This window comes from Catharus ustulatus, chromosome 5 (genome assembly GCF_009819885.2).
Source record: "Catharus ustulatus isolate bCatUst1 chromosome 5, bCatUst1.pri.v2, whole genome shotgun sequence".
In the NCBI taxonomy this organism is placed as follows: Eukaryota; Metazoa; Chordata; class Aves; order Passeriformes; family Turdidae; genus Catharus; species Catharus ustulatus.
Genome location: NC_046225.1, coordinates 47377135 through 47402219, shown reverse-complemented (window position 1 = coordinate 47402219; position 25085 = coordinate 47377135). Strand labels below are relative to the sequence as shown.

Sequence of the window (25085 nt, the reverse complement as noted above, 5' to 3'; positions counted from 1 at the left end):
GTAATGTGCTTTAACACCAACAGTGTTACAAATGCTGCTAAAATTATTTCTTGCTTTCATCATTAATATTTTCCCCATGTTTGTATCTCACTATCCTGCTGGTTGGTTTGCTTTTCTTGTTAGTGATTGCAAATCATGTAGAAAGTAATGCTTACTTGGGTTTAATAAAATGTAGTATAAATACAGTGATGGCCTGCAACAAATGTTAAAGCATAAAGCATCCAGGTCAACCAGAAGTAAACAGTGTTGTATATCAAAAGTTGAACAAAATGTTAATTTTTTTTCCCCAAGTGTCTCTATTGGCACTTCTGATTTTAATAATAATACTTATTACTTCAGGAGTTGTCCTCATCTCAGAAGGAGAATGAGAGACTGAATGAAGAACTCTTTGGGAAAACCAGTGAAAAAGGTACTCTTGAGCTGTTGTTAAACCAGCTTCAACAAGAGAAGCAAAGGCTGACAGAAAAAACGGAGAACTTAGAAAGAAAAGGTAAATCATCAAACATAGATGCTTGGAAACTAACTTTCTCTGATTTTTGAAATAGAATACCCACCTAGTTAACATACAGTTAATAGTACTAAAAGACTCTTAATAAATGTAAATTAAAAGAAGACAGTAGGTCTTCAGTCATAGTTGAAGTGAAAACTCTTGTCATAGAAAGATATTTTAGTTCTGTATGTGACAACTGAAAGTTGAGCTTTTTACTGTGATTCTACAGGACATCCTAATTCTGTGGCAGTTTCCTACAAAGTAATTTCCAAAACTCTTCAGTCTCTGTTTCTTGAGAGATTTATCCGTTTAGATTTTGAAAACCTTCAGGGGTGAGGATTCCACAACATCTCTAATGTTCTTCAGTTCTCAGAGTAAAATTTTATTCCCCGTATTGTGTGTAATTGCTTGTAGCAATTACAGTAATTTCACGAATACAAGCCGCACCATTTTGACTAAAATTTTGCTCCCACTCCAGAAATGCGGCTTACACTCAGGAGCAGCTAATATGTGAATAATTTTCTGACATTTACAACCCCGGAAGTGCCAGCCAGGGTGCCGAGCTGAGCAACTGCCAGTAAAACCCAGGATTTCGCGATTGTTACAAATTGGTTACTGTGTTGCACGGCGGGTGGGGCCAGCTCAGTGCTGGCAGCGCGCAGTGGGGGGAGGAGGGAGGCAGGGGAGCTCCCTCCTTCTGGCGGGGGAGAGGCGAGGGGCTCTGTGCTGACATCCCCATGGCTCGGGGAGGAGGCGGGGGCTCCGTGCTGCCATCCCCGCGGCCCGTGGGGTAAGTGGGGGGCTCCTGCCCCTGCCTACCGCAGCAGGAGCAGGGGGGCTCCATCCCCGCCCGCCGCTGCCGTGGGTGCCGGTGGGCTCCGTCTGTGCCTGCCACCACAGGGCAGCGCCGGGCCAGGGCGAGCGAGCCCGGCAGCAGTGGTGGCCAGCCCCGAGCGGCCCCACCGGGCTGGGCCACCTGGCCCCGTCGGCAGCCCCAAGCGGGCCGAGCCTGCACAGCCCAAGCCGAGCCAGTAAACCCCGCCATGCCGCGGTTCTGTTACTATTTGGCAAATTTGTTCCATGCGGGTCCTCGCTGCGAACGACAGAGCGGCTTATAATCAGGTGCGGCTTATTTATGGACAAAGAACAAGATGTTTACCAACACCCGGAGATTTGGCTTATAGTCTGTGCGGCTTGTATTCGTGAAATTACTGTAATTGCCACTGTTCCTTATTTGCCTACTATGCAAATAGTATGCCTACTATACCTGTGAAGAAACTGGCTCCTTGTTATCTGCAAGTCCCTCCTGGTACTGTCAGTCTCCTCTTGGCTCTCCAGCTCTTCTCCAGGCTGAATAAACCCAGTTGCCTCAGCTGTTCCCCACAGGGACTCTGTTCCCCACAGAGCAAGTATTCTGTTCCCTGATGAGCTTGCAGGCCTTGCCTTGGATTTAATTTAATTTACCCACATCTTTCTTCTTGTAGGAGAGGCAAACCTTGGAACAGTATTTGAAGTGCAAGCTCATGGGTGCTAGATAAAGGGGAATAATCACATCCTTCAGTCTCTATCTCTGTTGTTACAGCCCAAGGTGCTGTGAGACCTCTGTTGGTCTTATGCTTGGCCTGCTTGTGTTTAGCCTACTTTAACCTTTAGAACTCTTACATACTTTTCAGCAGGATTGTTGCCTGGATGGTTGGTGGGAGTTAATCCATCCCAAATGCAAGGGTGTTTGAGGAAACTCATGACTTCCCTATGGAGTTATTTATCTTTCTTATTTTTTTTTTCTTCCAGAACGAGAATTTGTCCTAGAAATTGAAAGAATGAGATTGGACTATGGTATTGCCCTAGGAGACAAATCTCCATCTCGCCTTGATGCATTTGTAAAGACTTTAGAAGATGACAGAGACTACTATAAGCGAGAATTAGACTATCTTCAGAAAATGATGAAACTAAGGCCTAGCCCAAGCCGCAGGACTGCAGAGAAGGTGAAGTTCTTGTTGCCGAGATAAGTGAAAAAAATACTGTAGAAATATTTAAGAAGCTATCAAATATATTTTCAAATTCAGTGACATTAAATGATTGTAGTAGTTTTCTAAATTATATTCTTAATGCAAAACATCAACTGAGAGAAACTCCAATGAGCTTGCCTTTTTCTTTGTTTGTCACATTTTACAGTAACACTGCTTATTGATCAGTTTATTTGAAATAAATAGAACTAGATAATGATCAGAAAAAGGCTGAAATCTTATTGCTAACTCCTTTGCTTTTTCTTTTCAACAGCTGGTTCTTGTTGTTTAGATTGCACCACCGGTGCCAGGCTTTTTCTTGTGATTAAAATAGTTTTGAATATATTTTTGATATATTATTAATAGGAGGAGTTCTTGTCTGATATTATTTTTTCAGATGTTTTAATTAGCAAATTTTAACATAAATTTATTGGTCACTTTTCAGAGTGAAGAGCTTAAATCAGTCACCAGAGAAAGAGATGAGCTGCGGTCTGTGTTAGACAAATTTGAAAAACACATGTTAGAAATTCAGTCCAATGTCAAGTTATTGACTGCAGAAAGAGATAGATTCAGTGTTCTTTATGAGCAGGTAAGAAGAAATTGTTTATAGCTAATATTGAAATAACCAATTAACACTTGTTGCACTGTTGGTTATTTAAAATTAAAAACCTAGTAGAACACCCAGACTAATAAATAATAATAAACCCAGACTAATAAAATACATACTTGTTTTTATTACTTGTTAATAAAATTATGTATTTTAGTTAGTTTAATAACTTGAAAGCTGTTAAAAGTTATTGTACTGGCATTTGAAAATGATCAACATCAGGAAAAAATCAATAGAATGCATGAGAAAGATGTGTAAAGATACAGCTAGGAAGCAAGAAAGGAGTAGTTAACTGATAATAGAACAGTTTAGGCTATACTTGGGACAATAGAAGAATGATGATTATTTTGACAGTGTAAGTTGTCGTGCCACTGAGTGACATAGGGAATATGTTTAGTTAATAAGACTATAATAGGACTTCTGTTGTAATTACAGCATTTTGTTAGTGTGTACACTGCATCGTAGTCCATGTATGCTAACAAACTATAATCTTTTGAAGTCCCAGAGTGAATTAAACAGATTGAGAAGAGAAGCAAAACACAATTTAGTTTCTCAAAGTCAGGTAGAAGACGAAAGAGACATTGCACTGGCTGACTTTAGAATACTAATGGCAGAAAAAGAAAGTCTTGGAGAAAAATTAAAGGTGAGCTTTTATAGCTTCATTGTTTACATTGACCTGGCATATAAGGAAGGCTTATACAATAAAGCTGTGTTTGTGTTTGGCTGTTTGTCAATTCCTCTTTTCAATAACTTTTGATTTCAAACTCACTTGAGAGCTCAATGAATGTATAATGTTATTGAATATCTATTATTATTAGTAGTAGAAGTAGTAGTAGTATTGTTGTTGTATTGTTACTTTTATGAAATACCAAGTTTTCCTGTAAACACAGTCCCAAGCTGGGAGCAGGGGTAGAGGAACATGCCTTAAAAATATTTAAGGGCAAACATATCATCACCTTGTTTGGGAGACCTAGATATGTGTCCCAGCCACAGAATACTTTTTGTGTAGGCACTACTTGGAAGATGCTTGGGTGTCATTGTTGTGGAAGAAATCATGCACTTCACTCACAAGAGAGAAGCAGCAATATATTTTATTCACTTAAGGCAATGAGTTTCAAAAATTCACTGGTAAATGCAATAGTGGTTTGACAAGACTTGATGGTAAGGTACATTTGAGTATTTGCTGCAGAGAGGCCAAGGTCAGAAAAAACTGTCAAAGAGACCCTCCCATTGAGTCATGAGGTTCAGAAGGGTCTTCTTTGCCTTCCAGACTCCTCAGAGGAGTGTGACTGGATCCATACTTGGTCAATAGTTTGTGTCTAAAGGATTATAGCAATCTGTCAATTATGTCACTTAGCTAACATTTCAACATTTTAGTGCTCTCATTCCCAACTCATTTGCTGAGTGTGAGGTGCAGTAAGGATTCTCTTTGCCTTAACAAGTAACTTTCAGAAGCTTCCCAGCTCAAAGGGAAATCCTGGTGTGCAGCCTGCTGCCATGCAGGAGAGCTCAGTGGGCCTTGGGCCATCCACTACTCATGGATTATAATGCTTGACTGGCCCCCAGCTGCTGTCGAGCAAGACTTAGAGCCCTTAGCTGTGTGCTGTTACCTGTCATCTCAGAGTCCTCCATAAGCTGGATGCAGCTATCAGGAGGGCCACTAGTGACTACTACGTAACAAAAAAAAAAAAAAGGACGGGGGGTGGGGTGTGTCACAGTCACATATGGTTCTTATCCTACAAACTGGGGACTATATAAGCTTTTTAATTTTTGCTAATCTTTAGTTGCTATTGCATTTTGTAGCAGAGAATATTTTAAATGACACATGACTGAACTATGAAACATAAATTCATTGCAATCCAAGTTTCAGTTGTTTTGACCTTTAAAAAAAAAGTTTGTTAATGAAATTATTTTCCTGTTACTCTGACCTTGACAGGCAGCTCAGGAATGTGGTGGAATCACCAACACTGGCAATATTAAAAAACATGTGGATATGGCACTTAGGGATGTGGTTTAGTGCTGAACCTGGCAGTGCTGGGTTAATAGTTGGACTTAATTAGAGGTCTTTTCCAACTTAAATGATTCTATGATTATACGACCATGTGATGTCTGGTATTAATGTGCATTAATATCTTATTTGGTTGTAGTCAAGAGCGTATAATTTCAGGGGATTTGTTTCCCTGACTTCTTTATTGGTCATTAATATAATGTTTCAAAACTTTTTGAAAATTCAGAAATTTAAAATATCATTTTAATGAACTTATCCCAAGACAACATACGTCACTAGTGACTGTATGATGAATGCTTCAAAGTTTGATTTTACCACCACAAAAATAAAGACCTGTTGTGTATCTGTATGCAGTGGCAGTAAATCTGACCTCTTTGCATAAAGCATGTGCATGCGCTAGTAGAGATGTGTTTGCAACTCCATTCTTTCTTCTTGTAGGTGATTGCCAATGTTTTATATGTGTGCCACTTTGAAATACCTTTACAAACACACTAATCTAAGGCATGTCTAGGAAGTTTGGGAGTTTGTTTCACTGCAGTGATGCACAGAAATCAGGGAACAGATAAGTAATCTTTAAAAGTTTCTTTATAGATTTAGGAAAAGGCCAGTTAGCTTTGTAGTGTGCCTTACATGTTGTAATTAACAATATTTGAATAAATTTATTTAAAATGTCTTAGGCACTAAGTTATGCATGCATGCAACTTCATGTAGCTCAGTAAACTCTACAACAACTCACAAATATTTATTTAGTTAGGATGAAATATAAATATTCTATTTTTAAAAATCTAATCCAAGAACCAAACCCAAAATCAGTGGTTATATTAAACTAATTAAACTACCGTAATGTGTTTTCATCAAATATTCTGTAGTTCTATGGAGTGGTCATTTGGTCATTCATCTAAGAATATAAAATGGTGTTTTCTGAGACATGAAGCTTAAATTTCTCTGATTAAATCTAAGTCTGTCTTGTTACATGTAATTTTCTATTTCTCAGATGCAGCAAGAAGCAGCAAACCATGAAAAATCAAAGCTGCAGCATGATATTTCAGAGTTGGAGAATACTATTCAAGGAGTAAGTGCTTTTTTAGGAACTAAGGTTTTATTATTTTTCAAATAGGGTAGACTGTTCCAGAAATTAATTTTAATATCTACTTTCAAATTTAAAAGCCAAGTTGTGATAGCTTTCTGTAATAATACCATTTCATTATTTATTTTAAATTTCAGCTTCAGATTGAAAAGTGTGAACTAAGGACTACAGTCTCGATCCTGAAAGAAAGAATAAACTGTTTGGAAAATGAATTAAAACTGAAGTCAAGTAAACTTGCCCAGACTTCTGATGATTCTTCTCAATTTAAAGCTGAGATCTGCTCACTTCAGTAAGTCTAATACAAAATGTGGTGGTCTTTCACAGATGCTAGAATAATTTTGTTTTTTCTATGACTGTATAGCAGAGTTGAGTTCCTGGGAAAGACTATAATTATAAATATTTTTAAAATAATTTGGTACAGCTTGTATGTTAAGGAGAAGGAGGTCTAAGTAAGGAAAGTGCTGTGGTAGCTTTTCACAGCAAGCTTTTCCTGGACTTACTTCATGACCAGATATACTGATAATTTTTATGGTTCATTCTAGGATTGTTTCCTCTAATAACCATATTTTCTGCTTATGAATGTAGCAGAACTGAAAATTTCTGAAACTATTCCTGTTATAAATGAGCACAATGGGCTATTTAAGTCAATTATATAGCCAATTTATTAGTACAGAAAAGAGAAAGCAAAGTATCAGCGCTGGGCGACAGGGGAGTCACTGCTCTTCCAACTGCCGCACCGCTTGCAGCTCAGATGCCTCTTTTAAGTCTCTCGTCTTCCCGTTGAGTCCCCCTTCCGGTAACTTTTTTTTCTGTCTCTTGGTGGTCGCTGACGAAGGTTCACGACATTCTTTTTCAGTGTTCTCTCTGTAACCTTGGTGCTGCAATATCTACAAGCATTCGTTATCACGCAAGCATAGCAGTTTCTGTTCTTTGCAGTTTCACAAGCAAGGCAAAAATGCAAGGATATAGTTGGGGAATGCAAGGATATGGCTAGGGCGATCACTTGTTTACACATTCTTCTCCAACAGTGAACAAAAAGGTCACTTGCTTTTCCTCACAATTCCCAAATGCTGTTTGTTAAAAAGAAGACAGATGCCTTTGCAAACTGCAGCAGTGGGACCTACAGTTTTGAGAACTGATACCTTATGATCCATAGACACAGTCTGTGGGGATTTGACCAGCCTGCTTAGAACTGGAGGCTTCAAGTATCCTCATGTATTTGGAAGGCCTATTTAAACTTGCAGGATCATTGTGCTTTTTTAAACTTGTTTTAATAAAGAGCTCCCATCAGCTGTCTAAATGTCATAGAACAAGAATAAGGCTTAGAGAAAGTGAAAACAGTATTGAATAAATTTGGGCAGAAATGTGGAAACAGGGGTGGAAATGAGAACCACTGATGTAACAGATCATTACAGGAGAGGTAATGCTGTAGATGACACCTTCTGGATGTTTTACAAGGGAAACCAGAGTCTGTGTGGTAACCCCCATTCCCCACCTGAGCAGCACCACACTCCACTCTGTAACAACACAGCACCTGGGAGATTACTAGGAAGAACTGAAGCTGAGCAACAGGCCTTGCAGTTCATCTAATGCAAAAAGAGGACTCTTAGTAAAACAATTTGTGTATTTGTTGGTAAAATTGTGACAACAATCATAAAAATTAAAAATCTTGTTCAGTTCCTATAATTTTGGTGTAAAGCATTGATATTGCTAAAAGAAGAAGCTGAGGACTAGGGCTACAGTCATTTTAGCATTTGGTTTTATTTTGTGCATGGTAGAAATGCCGTGTTTGCCCTCCTGCCCTTTTTTCCCCGCCTCTAAAGTTTCACTTTGAACTGGATGAAAGCGATCTTTATTGAGAGACGTGCAGTATTCTGCAATGGTGAGATTTTTTAGGAATGAAGACCTTCTCTAGCTTTTGTGGGATCTCACTTGAGAGGGATTTTTTATTGACCCGTTTCATAAATAATCAATTTATTTACTGTAGAATTTGGTTTTGTTTTTTTTCCCAAGTCACTTTGATATTTCTTTCCAAGAAAAACTACTATGTAGGTAGATGATTTCAAATATCTGCCAGGCTCTTTATTTTTAAAAACAAGGATCAGAAATGTGGTTGCTTCTTAAAATGTGGTGTGGCTGATAATCACTGCTATTATAAAACATATCAAAAGCTTTATAAAGCAAGCATCAAGATACATATAACATTATAAAGAGTAACAGAAATCAGAGGAGGTGAATGTTTCAGGTTAATATGGTTGCTCCACCAAGGTTCCATTACTCCATTTTGCACTGATGTTGAGGTGCGCTTGCAGCCATCTCAAGAGTCCAGATCAACCAAGTGGTGTTGGCCTCAGCTATCTTTAAGTCTTTCCTCACCTCAAGGGAGAGAGTATGGTTAGTGTGGAACACCCATGCTACTGATTGGTGATACAGACCTCTCAGGAGGTTATGCTGGAGCTGTTCCAGCACTTGAAGCAGCTTAAGAGCAGAAGTTGAAGACCCAGAATAGATCCCAAAATTCTTTCAACTGTACAATGATTTTCCAGGCTCTTAAATGACCAACTCCAGAAGTCTATTGAAGATTTACAGCACAGACTGTCCATCAAAAAGGATGAACTGCAGACAGCTCATGAAGAAATTATAAAGCAGAAGGAGATAATAGGTACTCTGTAACTACTTTTGTGCTTATTTCCTTTTTTAAAAAAAGAAAACACTTACTCTTATGTTTTTAGATAGGTTAAACCAGCGGAGCACTTCACAGGATGAAGCAGTCAGTGTGCTGAGAAGTACAATTAGTGTTTTGGATAAAGAAAAGGACAGTCTTCAAGAAACCGTTGATGAAAAAACTGAAAGAATTGCATGCTTAGATGACAACTTAGCTAACAGGGTATGTCCAGTAAAAGCACTAGTTTGCATTCCTCCTGGGGATTTTTAAAGCAGTTACATTTTAGGGACACATTTTACCTTGATGACAAAGTCTGTGCAGAGCACATAAACACTATCCTTGGACCCAATGCAGAGTCATTTCCCAACTCAATAGAACTTTAAATGTGACTCTATTCCCCAAGTACTCCAAGAAAATAAAGAATTGTTTGTTTGCATTTTGCATGTGGAGGTATTTATTGAGATACAAAGTACTAGCCTGAGGTGACAAAATCTATAGCTGGCTTCCATCTGTTTCAATGACAAGACAATCCTTTCTCGGTAAAGGAAAGAAACTTGGGCATTACTTATTGGTGAGGAATTAAAATAAAGGTTTACACTACAAGTTCTTTAACTTGAAGTATCCTCTTACGTTGCAATATAGTAATACCTAACACAACTTTTGATTTTTTTTTTTCCATAGGAAAAAACAATTGCTCATTTACGTTTAACTCTATCTGAACTGGAGTCCTCAACAGAGTAAGTAAAGAGTAGGATGCCTTCTTTGGAGGTTTTGTTTTATGTAGTAGTTTCAAAGGGAAAGTAGATGGCTATTTCAGTTATTTTGATGAAATTGAATTAATTCCATTTGAGTCAAGTAGAGGAGTATGCTGTGGAGGAAGATATACACAAATTTGGAGGACACTGCCTCTGCAATATTGCAGGCTGCTAAGAAACTGTTACAATGATCATTAATAATTGCTTGTCTGTATTCATTTCCCAAACTGGTAACATTTCCTAACTCTTGGTCAAGAAGTTGTTTTCTAGCACTCCATTAGATATGAGATTGACCTGATAAGATTCAGAGGTGAATTCTTAATGCCAGCAATCTAATTCTTCTACCTTAAGATACCAGTACAGTCTTAATTAAAGTGTATTTATGTAGTTTTTAGCTGGGCTTCCTCTGATCTTTCATTCTTTCTTTGCATTCTTTCCTCTTTCCATGATTTTTTAAACTATAGCATCTTAAAAGCAAAGATTTAAACACCAGTATTTAAATATTTGAAAACCAATGTAATTGAATATTTGCTACATCGATGCATGAACTATATGTGACAAAAAATAACACAAAAGTTTACTTAAATTTATGGATATTTGTATTTCTAATTTTTGTTTAATCTTTTCATTACTCTCTTGATAATTGTCCTTCAAGTGTAAATTATTTGTCTTCTTTCTTTATGGCTTATAAAATATGCAATTACTATAATCACTACTGAGCACAGAATCATAGATGTATGTAATTGCTCTTGGTCTAATAAGATACATCTCACCAGATACATCTTCAAAACTGAAAATTAAATCCATCTTATTTCTGCGTATTGACATTTTGCATACTTGTTTGACATTGTATTTAGACTCAGTTTGTCATCAGAGAGAAAGAATTCTGATTATTTTCAGCAGTACCTGGTATAGCACAAGAAGGGACAACTTTAATAATATTTTCACTTGATAGCCAGATGCAGGACATCCTGAGAAGCAGAGACCGTGAGATATCCAGCTTACATCGCCAGCTTGATACATCCCAGGTGGAGCTTGCAGAAATGGGGAGAGTAAAGGAAATGGCTCTGAAGGAAAACAGACGACTGCAAGATGACCTGGCTACAATGGCCAGAGAAAACCAGGTATGAAGACAATACATGATACTGATGTATCAAACCATTTGTTGCTTGCTTGCGTCAAAACTATGTCCTCAGTTTTAATTGATGTGTTTAATTATTGGTATTTCTTGAGCACTGGGATATTGAAAATCACTGGGCAGAAATTGTAAAAGCAATACTTCAGATAATTAAGGGTAGTCAATGCAGTGAGGGAGAAATAGACAAGCTTTCAATTTAGTAACCCTTCCTCAGATTAAAAAAGAAATCTACAGTAATTTCATGACTATAAGGTGCACCCTTTTGACTAAAATATTCCCCCGAAACCAGAAGTGCGCCTTATAGTCCGGTGCGCCTTGTCTGATGGACAAAGTGGCAAAATTTGCCAACCCGGAAGTGCGAGCCACGAGGGGGCGTGGCCCCGCAGCAGGGCCGGGCTGTGAGGGGGGAACGGCAGCAGGGCTCTGCCGGGCTGTGAGGAGGGAGTGCCCCCGTGGGGCTGTGCCTGGCTGTGAGGGGAGAGTGCCCCTGCGGGGCTATGCCGGGCTGTGAGGAGGGAGTGCCCCTGCGGGGCTGTGCCAGGCTGTGAGGGGAGAGTGCCCCTGCGGGGCTATGCCGGGCTGTGAGGAGGGAGTGCCCCTGCGGGGCTGTGCCAGGCTGTGAGGGGAGAGTGCCCCTGCGGGGCTATGCCGGGCTGTGAGGAGGGAGTGCCCCTGCGGGGCTGTGCCAGGCTGTGAGGGGGGAACGGCAGCGGGGCTATGCCAGGCTGTGAGGAGGGAGTGCCCCCGCAGGGCTGTGCCAGGCTGTGAGGGGGGAGTGGCCCTGCGGGGCTGTGCCAGGCTATGAGGAGGGAGTGCCCCCGCGGGGCTGTGCCAGGCTGTGAGGAGGGAGTGCCCCCACGGGGCTGTGCCAGGCTGTGAGGGGGGAGTGGCCCTGCGGGGCTGTGCCAGGCTATGAGGAGGGAGTGCCCCCGCGGGGCTGTGCCAGGCTGTGAGGGGAGAGGTGTTCTGCGGGGCTGTGCCGGACTGTGAGGAGGGAGTGCCCGCACGGGGCAGTGCCTGGCTGTGAGGAGGGAGTGCCCCCACGGGGCAGTGCCTGGCTGTGAGGGGGAGTGGCCCCGAGGGGCTGTGCCTGGCTGTGAGTGAGGAGTGGCCCCGCAGCAGCGTCAGGATGTGAGGGGGGAGGGGCTCCACGGGGCGAGCCCGCCAGCATCGAGGCACCCGGAGTGCCAGGGAACTCCTGGAGCAGCGGGGCCCCGGAGGCGCCACACGGAGCAGTGGCGGGCATGCCCCGGCCCTGGGGATGCTGCACAAAGCAGCGGATACAGGTGGGTCCAGGGGCCCATGGCTGCTGGGTTGGGTCAGGGCCTCGGCTAGCAACTGCACGGGGGAAGCTGCGGGTGGAGCTTCGCTGCAAAAAAAAAAAAAAAAGTGCACCTTATAGTCCAGTGCGCCTTATCTGATCTACAAAGTTGCAAAATTTGCCGACTTCCGGGGGGTGCGCCTTATAGTCCGGTGTGCCTTATGGTCGTGAAATTACTGTAAATAAAATAAATCTAGGACTTTATAATAAAAAAAAAATAGGTTAATTGGTTGTATCACTTGGCAAATGGTGTTTAACTGTTAAAGACTGGGTTTTATTATCTGTGGAAATTATAATTGAGAGAAAGAAACTCCAAAAGCAGACATCAGATTATCAGGTGCGAGGAAGAGAAAGGGGATTGGTAGCACATATGAATTTGTACTGGTGCAGTGATTCATTAATTTCATCCATCTAGTTTCCATGAAGCATTGGATTTATTGAGTGAGGTGTGCCGTATTTGAGGTTAGGGTGTTTTGGAGATCAGGGTGTTGGAGAAATAATGAATTGGTTTTGTGCACCAGCTGGATATTGCTGACCAAAAGCCTCCCAGCTCCAAGTGCATGACATGGATGTGCCTGTAGTATAGAATGTCTATATGGACAATACATAGCACAAATGACCAGTGTTACAGGGCAAGTAACATCTTTTATTGGGCTGAGCATTAGAAAGTCTATGTAGAGGGTAAGTGAGAGTTATCTTAAGAATGAACCTGGAATTTTGTTGCAACTCATTACATTCAATTTGTCTAGCAAATACAGCTATTGCAACTCCTCATGAGACTCAAATGCCTTTTACAGTTTTGATCCGGAGATACAAATGTTTGTTTGAATTCACTGTAAGTGCCAACACCAAAAACAATGAGGGCATTCTTAACTAAACCATTTATTTCAGTTTCCCTCAGCCAACCTGGTTGAGTCTGATGCCAGAAAGTATAATACAACAGCATGTTTCAAGGAAGTAATATAGGACCTTGAGCAGTTCATGCAAAACTGATAGTGCAATATATAAATATGTGGATGTTTTATTGAAATTAGACCTACTCTTCAAAGGTGTCTAAAAAGATGAAATATTGAATATTTTCAGAACATGGTAACAGAAGTTTTCCCAGTGTTTGGGAAGCTACCATAGAGACAAGCAGACTAATTTTATCATAGGTTAACTAAGGCATACAGTAAAAAGGCTAATGAATAGTAATGTACCACGAAAAGGAGGGGAAGAAATAAGGCACCATCCTTTACTTTCCCCACATTTGATCATGGAGATAGAAAAAGATACTTGCAGTTTTGGCTCTCTGGGCCACAGGTCTCAGAGGGAGATGAGGGCTGAACCTTTGAGGAACAGAATTAGCAGTTCAAATATCTCAAACAAATTCCATGGTGCATTTTAGATGTTTAAATATCATCTTAGTAGTGCAATTAGTTATCTTATTTAACTTTAAAATAAATGCTGTTTTGCTATAAAGTTGGCTTTCTGTTGATCTAAAACTTTCCTTTACTCAGGAATAGTGAATCTTAATGCTATAAAAATTCCAGTTTCCAAATATCAGTATGTCAGATTTTCCAGATATCAGTAGGGTGTGTCATCAGGAAAGCTGCATGTTTCATGAACTGATGAGATAGTCATTGTTTTTTGTGATTATTCTTGCCTGGAAACTCTTTGGTGTTTCTAAGGTAACAGGGGATGTTTCTGAACTCTACAAATCCCAAAAGAGCTTTGTAAGTAGAATAGAAAAAAAATCTAGGACATATGCAATTACTTTTATTTAATCTGATGGAGTATTATATAGTGGTTAATTTACTGCAAAGCACAATTTTGACTTTATGCAATCTCTTTAGACTATCAGTACCGAGCTTGAAGATGCAATACGTGAAAAAGAAGAAATGAAAACCAGGGTTCATAGTTATATAACTGAAGTCTCCAGATTTGAGACCTTGATAGCTTCAAAGGTAAAAGTATAATCTGTAGGCAGTCATTACTGCATTCAGTAAAACAGAGTAAGAATTGCATGGTTTGGGTGCTGTTCTCCCTGCCTGTCCCATTTCCTTCTTGAATTTTTCCTTCTTTTCTCTGCAGTGTTTCAAGCTGCTAGTTGGGGAATCATGTAACACCTTGTTAGATCTGAAGCACTGATTAATTCTAGCACATCACAATTTCATCAATCATGTTTCAGTTGACCACAATGCTGGAGAATGACAAGCATGTCATGTTTGAATGTTGTTTTGCTTTTTGGGTTTTTGACCAGATAGTCAGTAAAATAACAGGTACTGTTTCAGTATTGTAGGCAGCAAACAGCTTATACAATGATTTTAAATATTTTACCCTTTTGGAAAAGAAAAAAAAATATCTGCTGTTCTGCATGAAAATGTAAAAATAGTACTGTTAAAATAGTTCTTTGGTTAAATGTCCTTTATCCTGATACTTGGATTCAAAAGTGTGATATACATGAATTAAAACTTAAAATCAATTAAAACTAATAGGATTTGTGTCAAGACGACCTGAACTGGCAAATTTATTATGTGGCTTTGAGTTGGGAAGAATGAGTTTTGGTCTGACTTCAACTTGCATGTCCAAATGAATGCATGTAAATTCAACCACATTTTTACAAGTAGAAACTGAAGGATGGATCAAAAATTAAGGCCAGTAGTAGGTTAGTTTAGAACTATCAATCTAAAATCCTTGAAGTTTCTTTTTTGAGAATTTTACAATAGATCATGTGTCCAAGACGTGGCTACATCTTTGGCAAATGATAATCCATTTATTCAAGTCAGGTACCAGGAAGCTATAGAATACACAGCCAGCAACCAATTATGAATGCCTGATTTCAGGGATTTTTCTAATATTATATCAGGCTAATGCCTGTGGAAACAAGGATTTACTTTTCTGCAAAGTGTTCACTTGCTAAATCACAAGTTTATATTTCCTAATGCTCCACCTGATCTTGTCTGCACTTTCCAAATTCTGCAGGATTCACAGAAGTAATTTCAGAAACAGTAACCTTTCTCATTAGATAAATCTCATTTATACTATCAACATTACATGAGCAGGGAATGGAGGTAAATAAGAAAAATTTATCACTGCCTTATAATAGGCACTTGACCAAAGTAGAATTCACAAACAACATTTATTCTATCACTGCACAAATGGTGAACATCAAAGCTTGCATTTTTGTACGTTGGTGATAGACTGCTTAGGTGTATATGCTCTAATAGATTACCAGTGTTTCAGGCACTGCTCTAGTACAAATATTTATAAAAGTACAGTAAGGAAAAGAGCTGAAAATGGAATTTCTTGGAAAGGGCAGCTTGCAATGCATCTCAGTAACATGACCCTTGACAATGCAGGGAGATCCAAAATGATGCCTCTCCTGGAAACCTTAAAACTCATTAACAACTTCTAAGTGTAAGTACTTCCATTTTAATAAAACTGAATCCCATCACTGTATTTATTTGCTATTTAGACTTGGAAAAGGGATGATGCCCTTTAGCACTTGGCAGATAATGGGACTAAGAAAATAAAGGATGTTCTACTTTCTGGAGGAAACAAAAAAAAAATATTGTAAGGAGTAGGCATGAAATTAGATCAAACAACTTGAGGGTATGTTGATCATTGCAGAGCAACTTACTGTTTCACTAGGAAAAAGAAAACCAAGAATTGTTAGAGAAGTTCCGGATGCTCCATACACAAGCTGAAGACTGGGAAATGAAGGCTCATCAAGCGGAAGGAGAAAGCAGCTCAGTACGACTGGAGCTCCTTTCAGTAGATACAGATCGGAGACATCTTCGAGAGAGAGTAGAATTTCTGGAAAAAGAGATTCAAGGGGTAATAACTTGTGCAATGAAATTCCATCTAGGAAAGTGGGATACATCCAAGAACTTTTTAATAATGTGCGATTTTTAGCACCTTTATGGAAAACAATTTGTGTATGTGAATGTTTCAAATATGAACACTGGAGTTTTTGAAACAGTAACTGATTTTGTTTAGATTGGCTTTCCTTCACCCCTGCTTGCCCAAAATTAGAATCATGGCATATATTTTCATAGTTTTAGATCTCTTCTGTTGGGTTATCACTGTTACTATGTCATTGTAAGAAACTTTTGTTTAGCTGCTTCAGAATATTTGCATATAGCTTTATGAGTATTTTGCAAGCTTAGTTCTTACATTTCTTTGAAGCTTTCAATTAAGTATTTGAAGCATTGGTGGCTGGAGTTGAGGCAAAAAACTGGTAGACATCCAAATTCAGAATCAGGCTTCCATAATACTGAATTCTAGACCAATATCATAGAACATAATGAGGTTAATATTTTAGAAGCAATAAGTTCATAGAGAAGTTCTAGAGCATAATTGTGGTGGATTGGCTACATTTTGTCCCATACTTTTAATTAGCCAGAAAGAGTTAGAAACTATATTAAAAATAAGTTGTATGTTCGGGGTTTAAGCTTGTTAATTCTTGTTCCACTCTTTTATAGTACTCCTATAATTATTCAAGTTGGTGATTAAAAATTGCAGAGATGGTTTATTAGATGCTCTTAGCTATGTTTTAGGGAGAGGGAAGGAATATTAAGTTAATTCTATGGAGGAAATTAACTTTGAAGGGAAAATAAAGTGTTAAAAAGCCCAATTTATTCAACAGGAAACTCTTAAATTTAACGCTGAAAATGTATCCATATTTGGTTTCATTTAGCATATTGTTGCACATCAAGTATATGAATCTCAGATCTCCTCCATAACAAAAAATATGTCCAGATTGGAAGAGGATCTTAAACGTGAAAATCAGGATAAGGCTTGTGTGTTGGCAGACCTCACTTCTGTGAGAGAACTCTGTGTGAAACTTGAGGCTGGCAAAGACCATTTAGCTCGACAACTGACATCCAAAAGCATGGATTATGAAAGGGTAAGCAGCAAAGACAATTTTGATTTACTATAACAAAGTAACTTCCTTTGCTTTTAATAGTTTTTTGAGAAAATAATTACTTCTGAGAGCAAGGTAAGTTAATTTACATCACTAGTTTTGTGGTTTTATATAAATTATAAATTTTGCAATATACAGATCTGTAGCTGTGGGTTTTGTACAAAGAGGGAGTTTCTTTGATTCATTTTCACCGCAAAATGTTGCAGGTGTAGTTTTAGCTGTACCACAGACAGATCATATATATTTCTTTTTGTTTTTTAATTTACTCAAACTTTATAAAAAGCAAATACTACACTTCTTATTTAGATCGTAAAGGCTTTACCCTAACAGCTTCTTTTCAATTAAGAAATTTAGATATGGCTGGAATTCATTGAATATTTTGAAATAGTTTAAGCAGTTCTAAATATTCATATGTTCTGAACATTTTTCTTTACTACTGATTTTGTCTTCATTTAGTGACTTGGACAGTTTTTCTGGGACTGTAATATTCAAGACCTTGAGAACAGTAAAATTTGTTTATATTCACAGAACTGAGGAGGAAAACAAGTATTCCTACATTTTCAGCAAAAGCCAAGAGGCTAACTGTGAGCTTAGTCAAATAGAATGAAGTAATAGTAATATTATTTTTGTACTTCTGCAGAGTTCTACTGTTAAAAGCCAATTTGTGTTCCAGGTACTTACTTAAACGTTTCCAGCACTCAGTAATGCAGCTCCCAGTAAACATTTGATAGATGTATAGCTTGAATAATTTTAAATTATGTGTAGTTTAAAACAACTGTAGGCTTTACATTATTTTGTTAGCTCAGTTTCCTATTCTTTTTTATTAAACTTTTGATCATTTCAGTTTTTGTAACAGCTCTTCACAAAATAAAATTCTCAATGTTTGTAAATTAATGTATTATTAACATACAAAATTTGTGCCTTAGGTTCTAGGAGAATTAGAAGATATGAAATCAGAAGTAGAGTTACTGAAAAAGCAGCTATCCAGTGAGAGACTTACAGTTCAGAATCTTGAAACGTTATTGTCTACTAGTAGAGACAAAGAATTTCAGAATCAACTAACATCCCAAGACAAAGATACCGAAATTCAGTTACTGAAAGACAAGCTAACACTGGCTGAGAGCAAACTGTAAGTTTTTACAAATATGTGAGTATTATGTGGTTTGCAAAAGAACTACTTCTACGTGACAATGCTTTTTCACGAAGTCTGCCTGTTCTGTATGGTTGAGCAGATTTTTGCAGCAATGTCTTTTGACCTTTCATGGCATCATTTATTTAAAGTTTCTTTTCAGATCTTTCATGTCACTTTCAACTAATCAGCACTTTGGTGGACATAGTTTAGTGCAAGCAGTAAACTTAAACAGGAGTTCCAAAGGAAACATTCTCTACGTAAAATTTTAACATGTGTTTACTGCTCAAAAAAACCCCACTATTATATTAAATTCATGGTAAATGTCAATTTCTTATCTACTGAAGATGCCTATTGTCCTTCCTTTGATTAAAGAATCACTTACAGAATAAATAGTTAAGTCACAATGCTTTAAAAAAACAGAAGTACTTTTGCTGCTGTTGATATTAAGTGTTAAGGAAAAAGTCCTGTATCACTTATTATTCCTTTGAAATAATAACAGAACTAAACCTGACACCTACACTAAATGTGGCCAGTAACTTCTGCTGTGGATCTGCCTAAAGAAGCAATAACTTTTAGCAATGCTTGTATAAGACTAATCTGTTTGGAGCAATTAAGAGGGGAGGTATTTTATATCTGTGAAATTCAAGTACAAATTAATTGGGAGATTTAAAAATTTCTCTTCATGTTTTGGAGCAGGGAATTTGAAGTTTCATGATGTGTCATCTTAGGATTATTTGGGTTGAAACAGACCTTTAAGTTCATCAAATCAAGCTATTAAACAAAGCCTGCAAGTATCATGACATGGTAATTCTCCTAAAGGTATTAGCAGGGAGTGATAGTAGCTCTGCATTAAATAGCTAGAAAAAGGAGTAGCAGCTGAATGCAGATGGTGGTGAAGAGTAAAGTCAAAGCAGAATTTCAGGGTTAGAGATACACCCATTTAGTAAACCCTAACCTAGGCAGAGGAACAGGTAATACTCCATATGAAATATAGAATATTGGCCACTTAAACTGTGTGGAACTTGGTGACACAGATGTGCAAGAAATATGCTTTTGGTTGATTTATGTAGAGGTTACTACTTGTGGCTTATGGTGGTCCACCTCAAGTAGCAGTGATCTCAGTGAATCTGGAGATGATGACATTATTAATTGCCCCTGCACAGCTAATTGCTTCATGTTTTGGTATTGTTGACTTTTGTTTACTTGGGGAAAAAATGTTGATTGAATGTACAATGAATATAAGCTAATAGAATGCCCTAATTATGAAGTTCAGTGTAAAGTTAGAAAAAACACAAACCAACCATTTTTTGTAAATGTCAATACTTTCAGTGTTAATAAGGCAGAATATTGCAGGAAGAAGGAAAATGGTTACTTGGAGGAAGAGTGGCCATTCTGTTGGGTTGCTTTCCACTGTTTATCTCAAAGGTTCTGCATGTACCTAGGCAAGTGCTCAGGTGTGAGAACTAGTTGTACATACCTTGTTTTCTACTGTTTGGTTTGTGGTAGTTGCAGTCTAAAGAGCAGAAACTTTAAATGCTCACAGCTGTGACTGAAGTATGCAGCAATTATGTTTGTGTCTTCCAAAATACAGAAATTCATTTGACTTGGCAGAATTTCAGCTCTAACTGACAAAAATCGTGTGCCAATATTTTTGAACATTATTTAAAATTTTGGCTTTATAGTACCTGTCCTTCCACTTTATTTAGAAAATTGCACTGATACAACCTCTGACTTTAGAAGGATTCTCAGAATTAAGTTTAACTTGTGAAGTTCTCCAGTACTGTAATTCTGAGTTGTGTAAAGAGTAAGTAGTTTTGTTACTTTGAGTACTACATGGGTGATAGTACAGTAAATGAGTTCTTAATGCTCTAGAGTGATTAAATAAATAAACATTATTAAAATTAAATAAATTAAATACAATGTTAAAATTAAATAAGTAAACAGAGGACATGGAATATCTAAACTACTTGTTGAGAGCTATCTGTATCTACTGTGAAAGAAACATGTCCTCTGAAAATTGTATATCATCATGTTAACTTACATGATGATTACTGTGCATAAAGGGTTTCAAAATATTTCTAAACTTAGGAGTGATTTACTTAATGCTCTTAATTTTGTTTAAATGTCATTGACATGGAAAAACCTCAGAACTCACAAACTGTTTGCTTTCTTTCTTTATTTTACAATAATGATATTGAATTCTTACTTCCATCCTGAAAGAATATGCCTGTCTTTGAAGGACTTATAAAATATCATCAAGATGTCTTGTCTTCTGCATCTGTTCTCAACATACTGGATGAAGATACCATTCTAGGAATTTTACTGATGAATAGGGAACACAGGAAAAAATATTCTGCAGTTCTATTTGGAACAAATCTCTTGAGTAGTTTTCGTCTTCCTGGAGTCAAAGACCAACAGGTGCCAGACGGGAAGTCTGTGACTGAGTGGAGCTCATTTTTCAGAATTCCAATCCAGTGCTTTAGCAATAAACTAGTACAACTTTACTTCTCCAGAAGTGACTTTTGAGCACTCCACCTCACAGTGGCTTTGAAGACTGTATGGAATGACACAGCTGTCTAGATTCTTGTTTAGACAACTTCTTTTACATGCAATGATTTACTTTTCTTCCTTTATAGTGTAACTGATGGTATTTTGCAACCAAGCAGTGAACTGGCCAAGGTGATGATTTACTAAGAAGTATATTGATCATGTTTCTTAAGATTTTCAAGGCTTCTTTTAATTCTGCAATTGAAACAGTTGAGCCCAAATACCAAGGGTGTAGTTAACAAGCTTTCAGGCTCTGGGTTTTGCTGGTCTGGTATTTGCTTTAATACAATTTTTACTTAGATTTGATTCAGTTGGCTAGCCAGGTAGTTCCAGCCTGCTTGATAAAATTTTTACTGAAACCATACCTGTTAAGTTTGTAATTTCTTTGGATATTCACTGCTTTTTTCTTCTTTTTTGACATAAAGACCATCTCAAATTGTGACAGAGGACAGTAAAAGCAATAAACTAATGTTTTAATTGTTTTGTCTGTTTTTATCGAACATATTCGTGTTTACCTTTTTCTGGGAAAGAGCATGATGTAGTCAGGATGTAGTGAGAGGCTTGGCAACTTCTTGCTTCATTCTCACCTTAGATTCTTTCAGAAACATTCTGTTGCATTCATTTGGTTCTTGCTGCTTCTAATTTGTCTTTGATTTAGTCTGTGAAACCACATGTTCAGTATCTGGTTTTGTTTTATCTTGCTCTAACTTCTCTACGCTCCTAGTGGACATTGTTCAAAGAAAACTTTGTTGCTTCTCATGATTTTTTTTAGAAGCAGCAATAATAGAGAGTTTTCCATGCTTCGAAGTAAAGTTGCACAGGTGCAGACTGAGTGTGATGTTTTAAAAAGGAAGCTGACAACTGAGAGATTTGAACGGTAAGATGCCCATTTTTCAATGAATTGACTCTCCCTCCTTATTTCTTCTTTCTCACTTTTAAAACTGTTGCTTTTTTCAATTGTGAGGCACTTTTATGGAAAACTCAGTTCCTCTTGTCATGCAAAATCTAATATTTTCATCTTGAAGACTACTTAATTAAAAAATTTAAAAATCTTATACAGTTTCTGAATTTCTTTGTAAGTTTTATGAGTTTACCACTGCCTCTAAAAATAAAAAAACCCCCGCCTCATGAATATAGAAATAGAATTGAGTGACTACAAGGAAGTGAGATTTTTGCAAAGTTGTGTGTTGTCCCTTTAGCGTCGCACAGTGCCCAGGTGTTGTGTAACTGAGTGTTGTTGCTGTTTGTGGCAGAGAGCGGGCGGTTCAGGAGATGCGGCGCCACGGCCTCTCCACGTCCTCGCTCCGGGCATCGCCTCCGCTCACCTCCACGCGGAGGTCTCCCTCCCTTTCTCCAGAGCGCAGCGCTGGGAGGACAGCTGATCAAGCAGCAGCTGAAAAGTAAGTGGTTTGACTTTAGCAGATCGTTTCTCTTCAAGAGTGAGGTTGAAACTGTTTCTAAATAATACCTTTGTGATTATATGAAATTGTTACACACTTCGGATGTTTCTAAGTTCTGCTTTCGCTGTCTCTCCTACTATAAAATATTGATTGCAACCCATAAATGCAAAGTGCTCTCCAAAGATGATATAATATAATGGATTCTCATTCCTCTTTTTCTTTGTGGTCTTGCACCACCTGACAACTTTCAAATATATGTTGCCTGCATATTGCTACCATTAATTATATCCAAATATACTTTACTGATTTATTATTGTTAATAGTTATCTTCAAATATGGTTCATATTAAGAGGAATGCCTTTAAATTCTCCTGAGTACAGCAGTAAAGGAAAGACACTCCACAGAAGAGTGGACTAAAATGCATTTGAACTTACACTAGATTAAACTATCTTCAAAACAAATGCATAAAAACAATTAATATATTTTTCACTGTTAGTGCTTGAATGTATGAGTGTATGGACTATAGTGATCATGTGATCGCTATATAGTGATCATGTTCACTATAGTCCATAAAAAAAGAAATCAAAATCAGCCTCTTACCTGTTCATTTTCACTATTATTTTTGTTCTTTTAGAGATCATTTTTGTTTTAGTTTATGCCAGTTATGTGTTACCACCCTGATTATTGACTGTATATCCCATCTGTCCTATATTGAATAATAAATTGTAGTGAAAAGGGAAAGGACGGGGAGAGATGAAGAGTGATTGTGTAGGAAAATACGTGTGGTGTGACAGCTCATTAATCAACTAACAGATTTTAAAGTTTATTTTTGCTGGTAAATACATGTGGCTTGTTTTAAGCTTACTTTTGTTAAAAAACCAAAGGTTTCTTGAGAACTGAACTCAGCCGGGCATGAACCCCCATTGTCAGCAATTTTTCTCTTCTGGGAATTTTTGGGCAAGCAAAAAGTGGAAACTGTAGCAAGTGAGATACTGACAGTGGGAATGAAACAGCAGATATGCCTTTTGCTTTACTGATGAACCTGTGTTTTGTTGCAAAACCATGTTTTGACTGAGATGATGACAGATAATATATTTCTGAGAATGAGTATCATCATGTCTCCAGTCTTCCTTGCTTTACAGTGAGTCCTGAGAGCAATAAAAAGTCCAGTTGCTGTGCTTGGAGGATACCATGTAGTGCACTATTTTATCTAATATTTGTATCCTTAGTTTTAACAATGTCAACTCTGTACCATATCTTACCAGAAAATACCCCATTTTCATGAGGTGTGTATTTTTAAGAAGGTGGTTTTTAACAGCTGAATTCACATGCAGTTGTTATGCATATCTTGTTATGCATATCTTGCCTTTTAAACACAGCAGTTATAGTAGAGTGATCTCAGCAGTGCTGTTACCATCTTTCATCCTTGTTTAGTCCTTCTTGGGAGCTTACCAGAGTAAAGTGTACTCTGTAATTACTGTTCTGTGGTGTTATAGCTGTCTCTTTCTAGTCTGATTTAATCTCAAGAAATTTTATCTTTCTCTTCGTTTCACATAAGTCATTTTAGCAATGGGTTAATGGTGTAGAGTTTTAAGTAATATGCCAATAGTTGATATTTGGGAATAATAGAAGAGCATCTGAGGAGGCTAAGCTACTTTTTATCCTAATATTAATTAGTAAAAAATATAATAGTTACCTTTCTTTTGACATCTTTTCTTTCTCCACAGAGATGTGACCTTCAAGGAGTAACCAGTACTTGAGTGACTGAAGGATTACCTTGTCACAAGGACTATTTTTATAAATTATTAATACTATCTTGTATTTTACCTCTGTTTTCTTCAAATCACTGATTACCTTTGAAACCTCTGAGAACAGGTGAAGTGATCAACTTTGCAAAATTCTGCTTTCCCAATTGGCAGGAGTGACTGACTTTTCACTGACTGTTTGCTAGGTTTTATATCAAACCTGGCTAAGTTTTGTTACTGCTTTGGAAACATAGTTATTATAAGAAGGAAATGAATACTTGATTTGACAATCTCTTATTTTCATTTTACTGTTTTATTTGTTTGCTGATCTTGTATGATTGGAGAAGTTTGTTCATCTTAATTTGAGCTAACATAGAATACCATCCCAAACTTAAAAATGCTGAGCCAGTGTATGTTTTCTACTCATGATGATTCCTATGTTTGTGCTTCTAATAAGTGTTTTCTGTTTTCAGGTTATTCTTTATGGTATTTAAAAGTATTATCTATTTTGTGAATGCATTTTGTTTACTGTACCTTTTCTTAATAAAAATATTTATCAGTTATTTTTTATTACTGTTTCTGTCAATCTCCTTTTGTTTAACCTTTGTGTGAAATTGCATTTTAAATATCCTCTATTTAATAAAAAATGAAGTGAAAAATTTTAAAAGATGTATTGAAATACTTCAAATATTTAAAAATTCTCAAAGTGTTTTATATTCAATCTTTTGAATCATATCTGGAGATGTTTTCCAATTTTTGTTTTAAAAGTTCAGAGCAACACCTGGAATCATTCACACAGTTAAGCTCAAGCTGTTGGAGAGGTGACACAGGACTTTATGCTGTGACATAAATGTTAGGTAAATGAAGTGAGAACTAATAGGTAAATGAAGTGAGAACTGTTGTTGAAAATACCTGGTGTATTAAGTAGAGGAGCATTTCAAACTTAGGCTTTGAAGTAAGATGCAATTAGGAACATAGAGTCTTCTAATAATTACACACCAGCAGGATGACATGATGTGTATTCATAAGAACTATACAGAGCACTAGAAATGGGAGGATGCATTGCTGCACATCCTTGCAGTGGCCAGAAGGTCCTGTTCTGCTTGCCTAATCCAGAAAAAAAACTGTGATTGCCTAACATTACATGCATCTCTAAAGTGCAAGCAGCAAATTAAATAACATGGGGGAAAAAAATCTTCTTTTTTTTGCTCTTAGATTTTATCTAGTTTGTTCCACTTAAAAATTGTGAAGAATATTGTGTTAACTGGAAATATT

The 25085-nt window shown here is 37.6% G+C and overlaps 1 protein-coding gene across 7 annotated transcripts in view; it reads left to right on the top strand.

Annotated features, from left to right (window-relative positions):
- The window catches only part of CEP135 (centrosomal protein 135), a 38886-nt gene extending 14506 nt beyond the window's left edge, over positions 1–24380 (top strand). For 6 of the 7 annotated variants that reach the window (XM_033060626.1, XM_033060624.1, XM_033060623.1 and 3 more), the window contains 17 exons: positions 340–490; positions 2282–2475; positions 2942–3085; positions 3603–3746; positions 6106–6183; positions 6336–6487; positions 8745–8860; positions 8931–9085; positions 9545–9600; positions 10574–10742; positions 13913–14023; positions 15711–15896; positions 16759–16968; positions 17913–18115; positions 21438–21542; positions 21919–22065; positions 23793–24380. In XM_033060626.1, coding sequence (XP_032916517.1) covers positions 340–490; positions 2282–2475; positions 2942–3085; positions 3603–3746; positions 6106–6183; positions 6336–6487; positions 8745–8860; positions 8931–9085; positions 9545–9600; positions 10574–10742; positions 13913–14023; positions 15711–15896; positions 16759–16968; positions 17913–18115; positions 21438–21542; positions 21919–22065; positions 23793–23814 — 2343 coding nt within the window. In that variant the 3' untranslated portion in view covers positions 23815–24380. Of the gene's footprint in view, positions 1–339; positions 491–2281; positions 2476–2941; positions 3086–3602; positions 3747–6105; positions 6184–6335; positions 6488–8744; positions 8861–8930; positions 9086–9544; positions 9601–10573; positions 10743–13912; positions 14024–15710; positions 15897–16758; positions 16969–17912; positions 18116–20338; positions 21543–21918; positions 22066–23792 lie in introns of those variants that run through there. The other variant, XM_033060628.2, reaches the window with a different exon arrangement.
- The last annotated feature ends 705 nt before the right edge of the window (positions 24381–25085 follow it).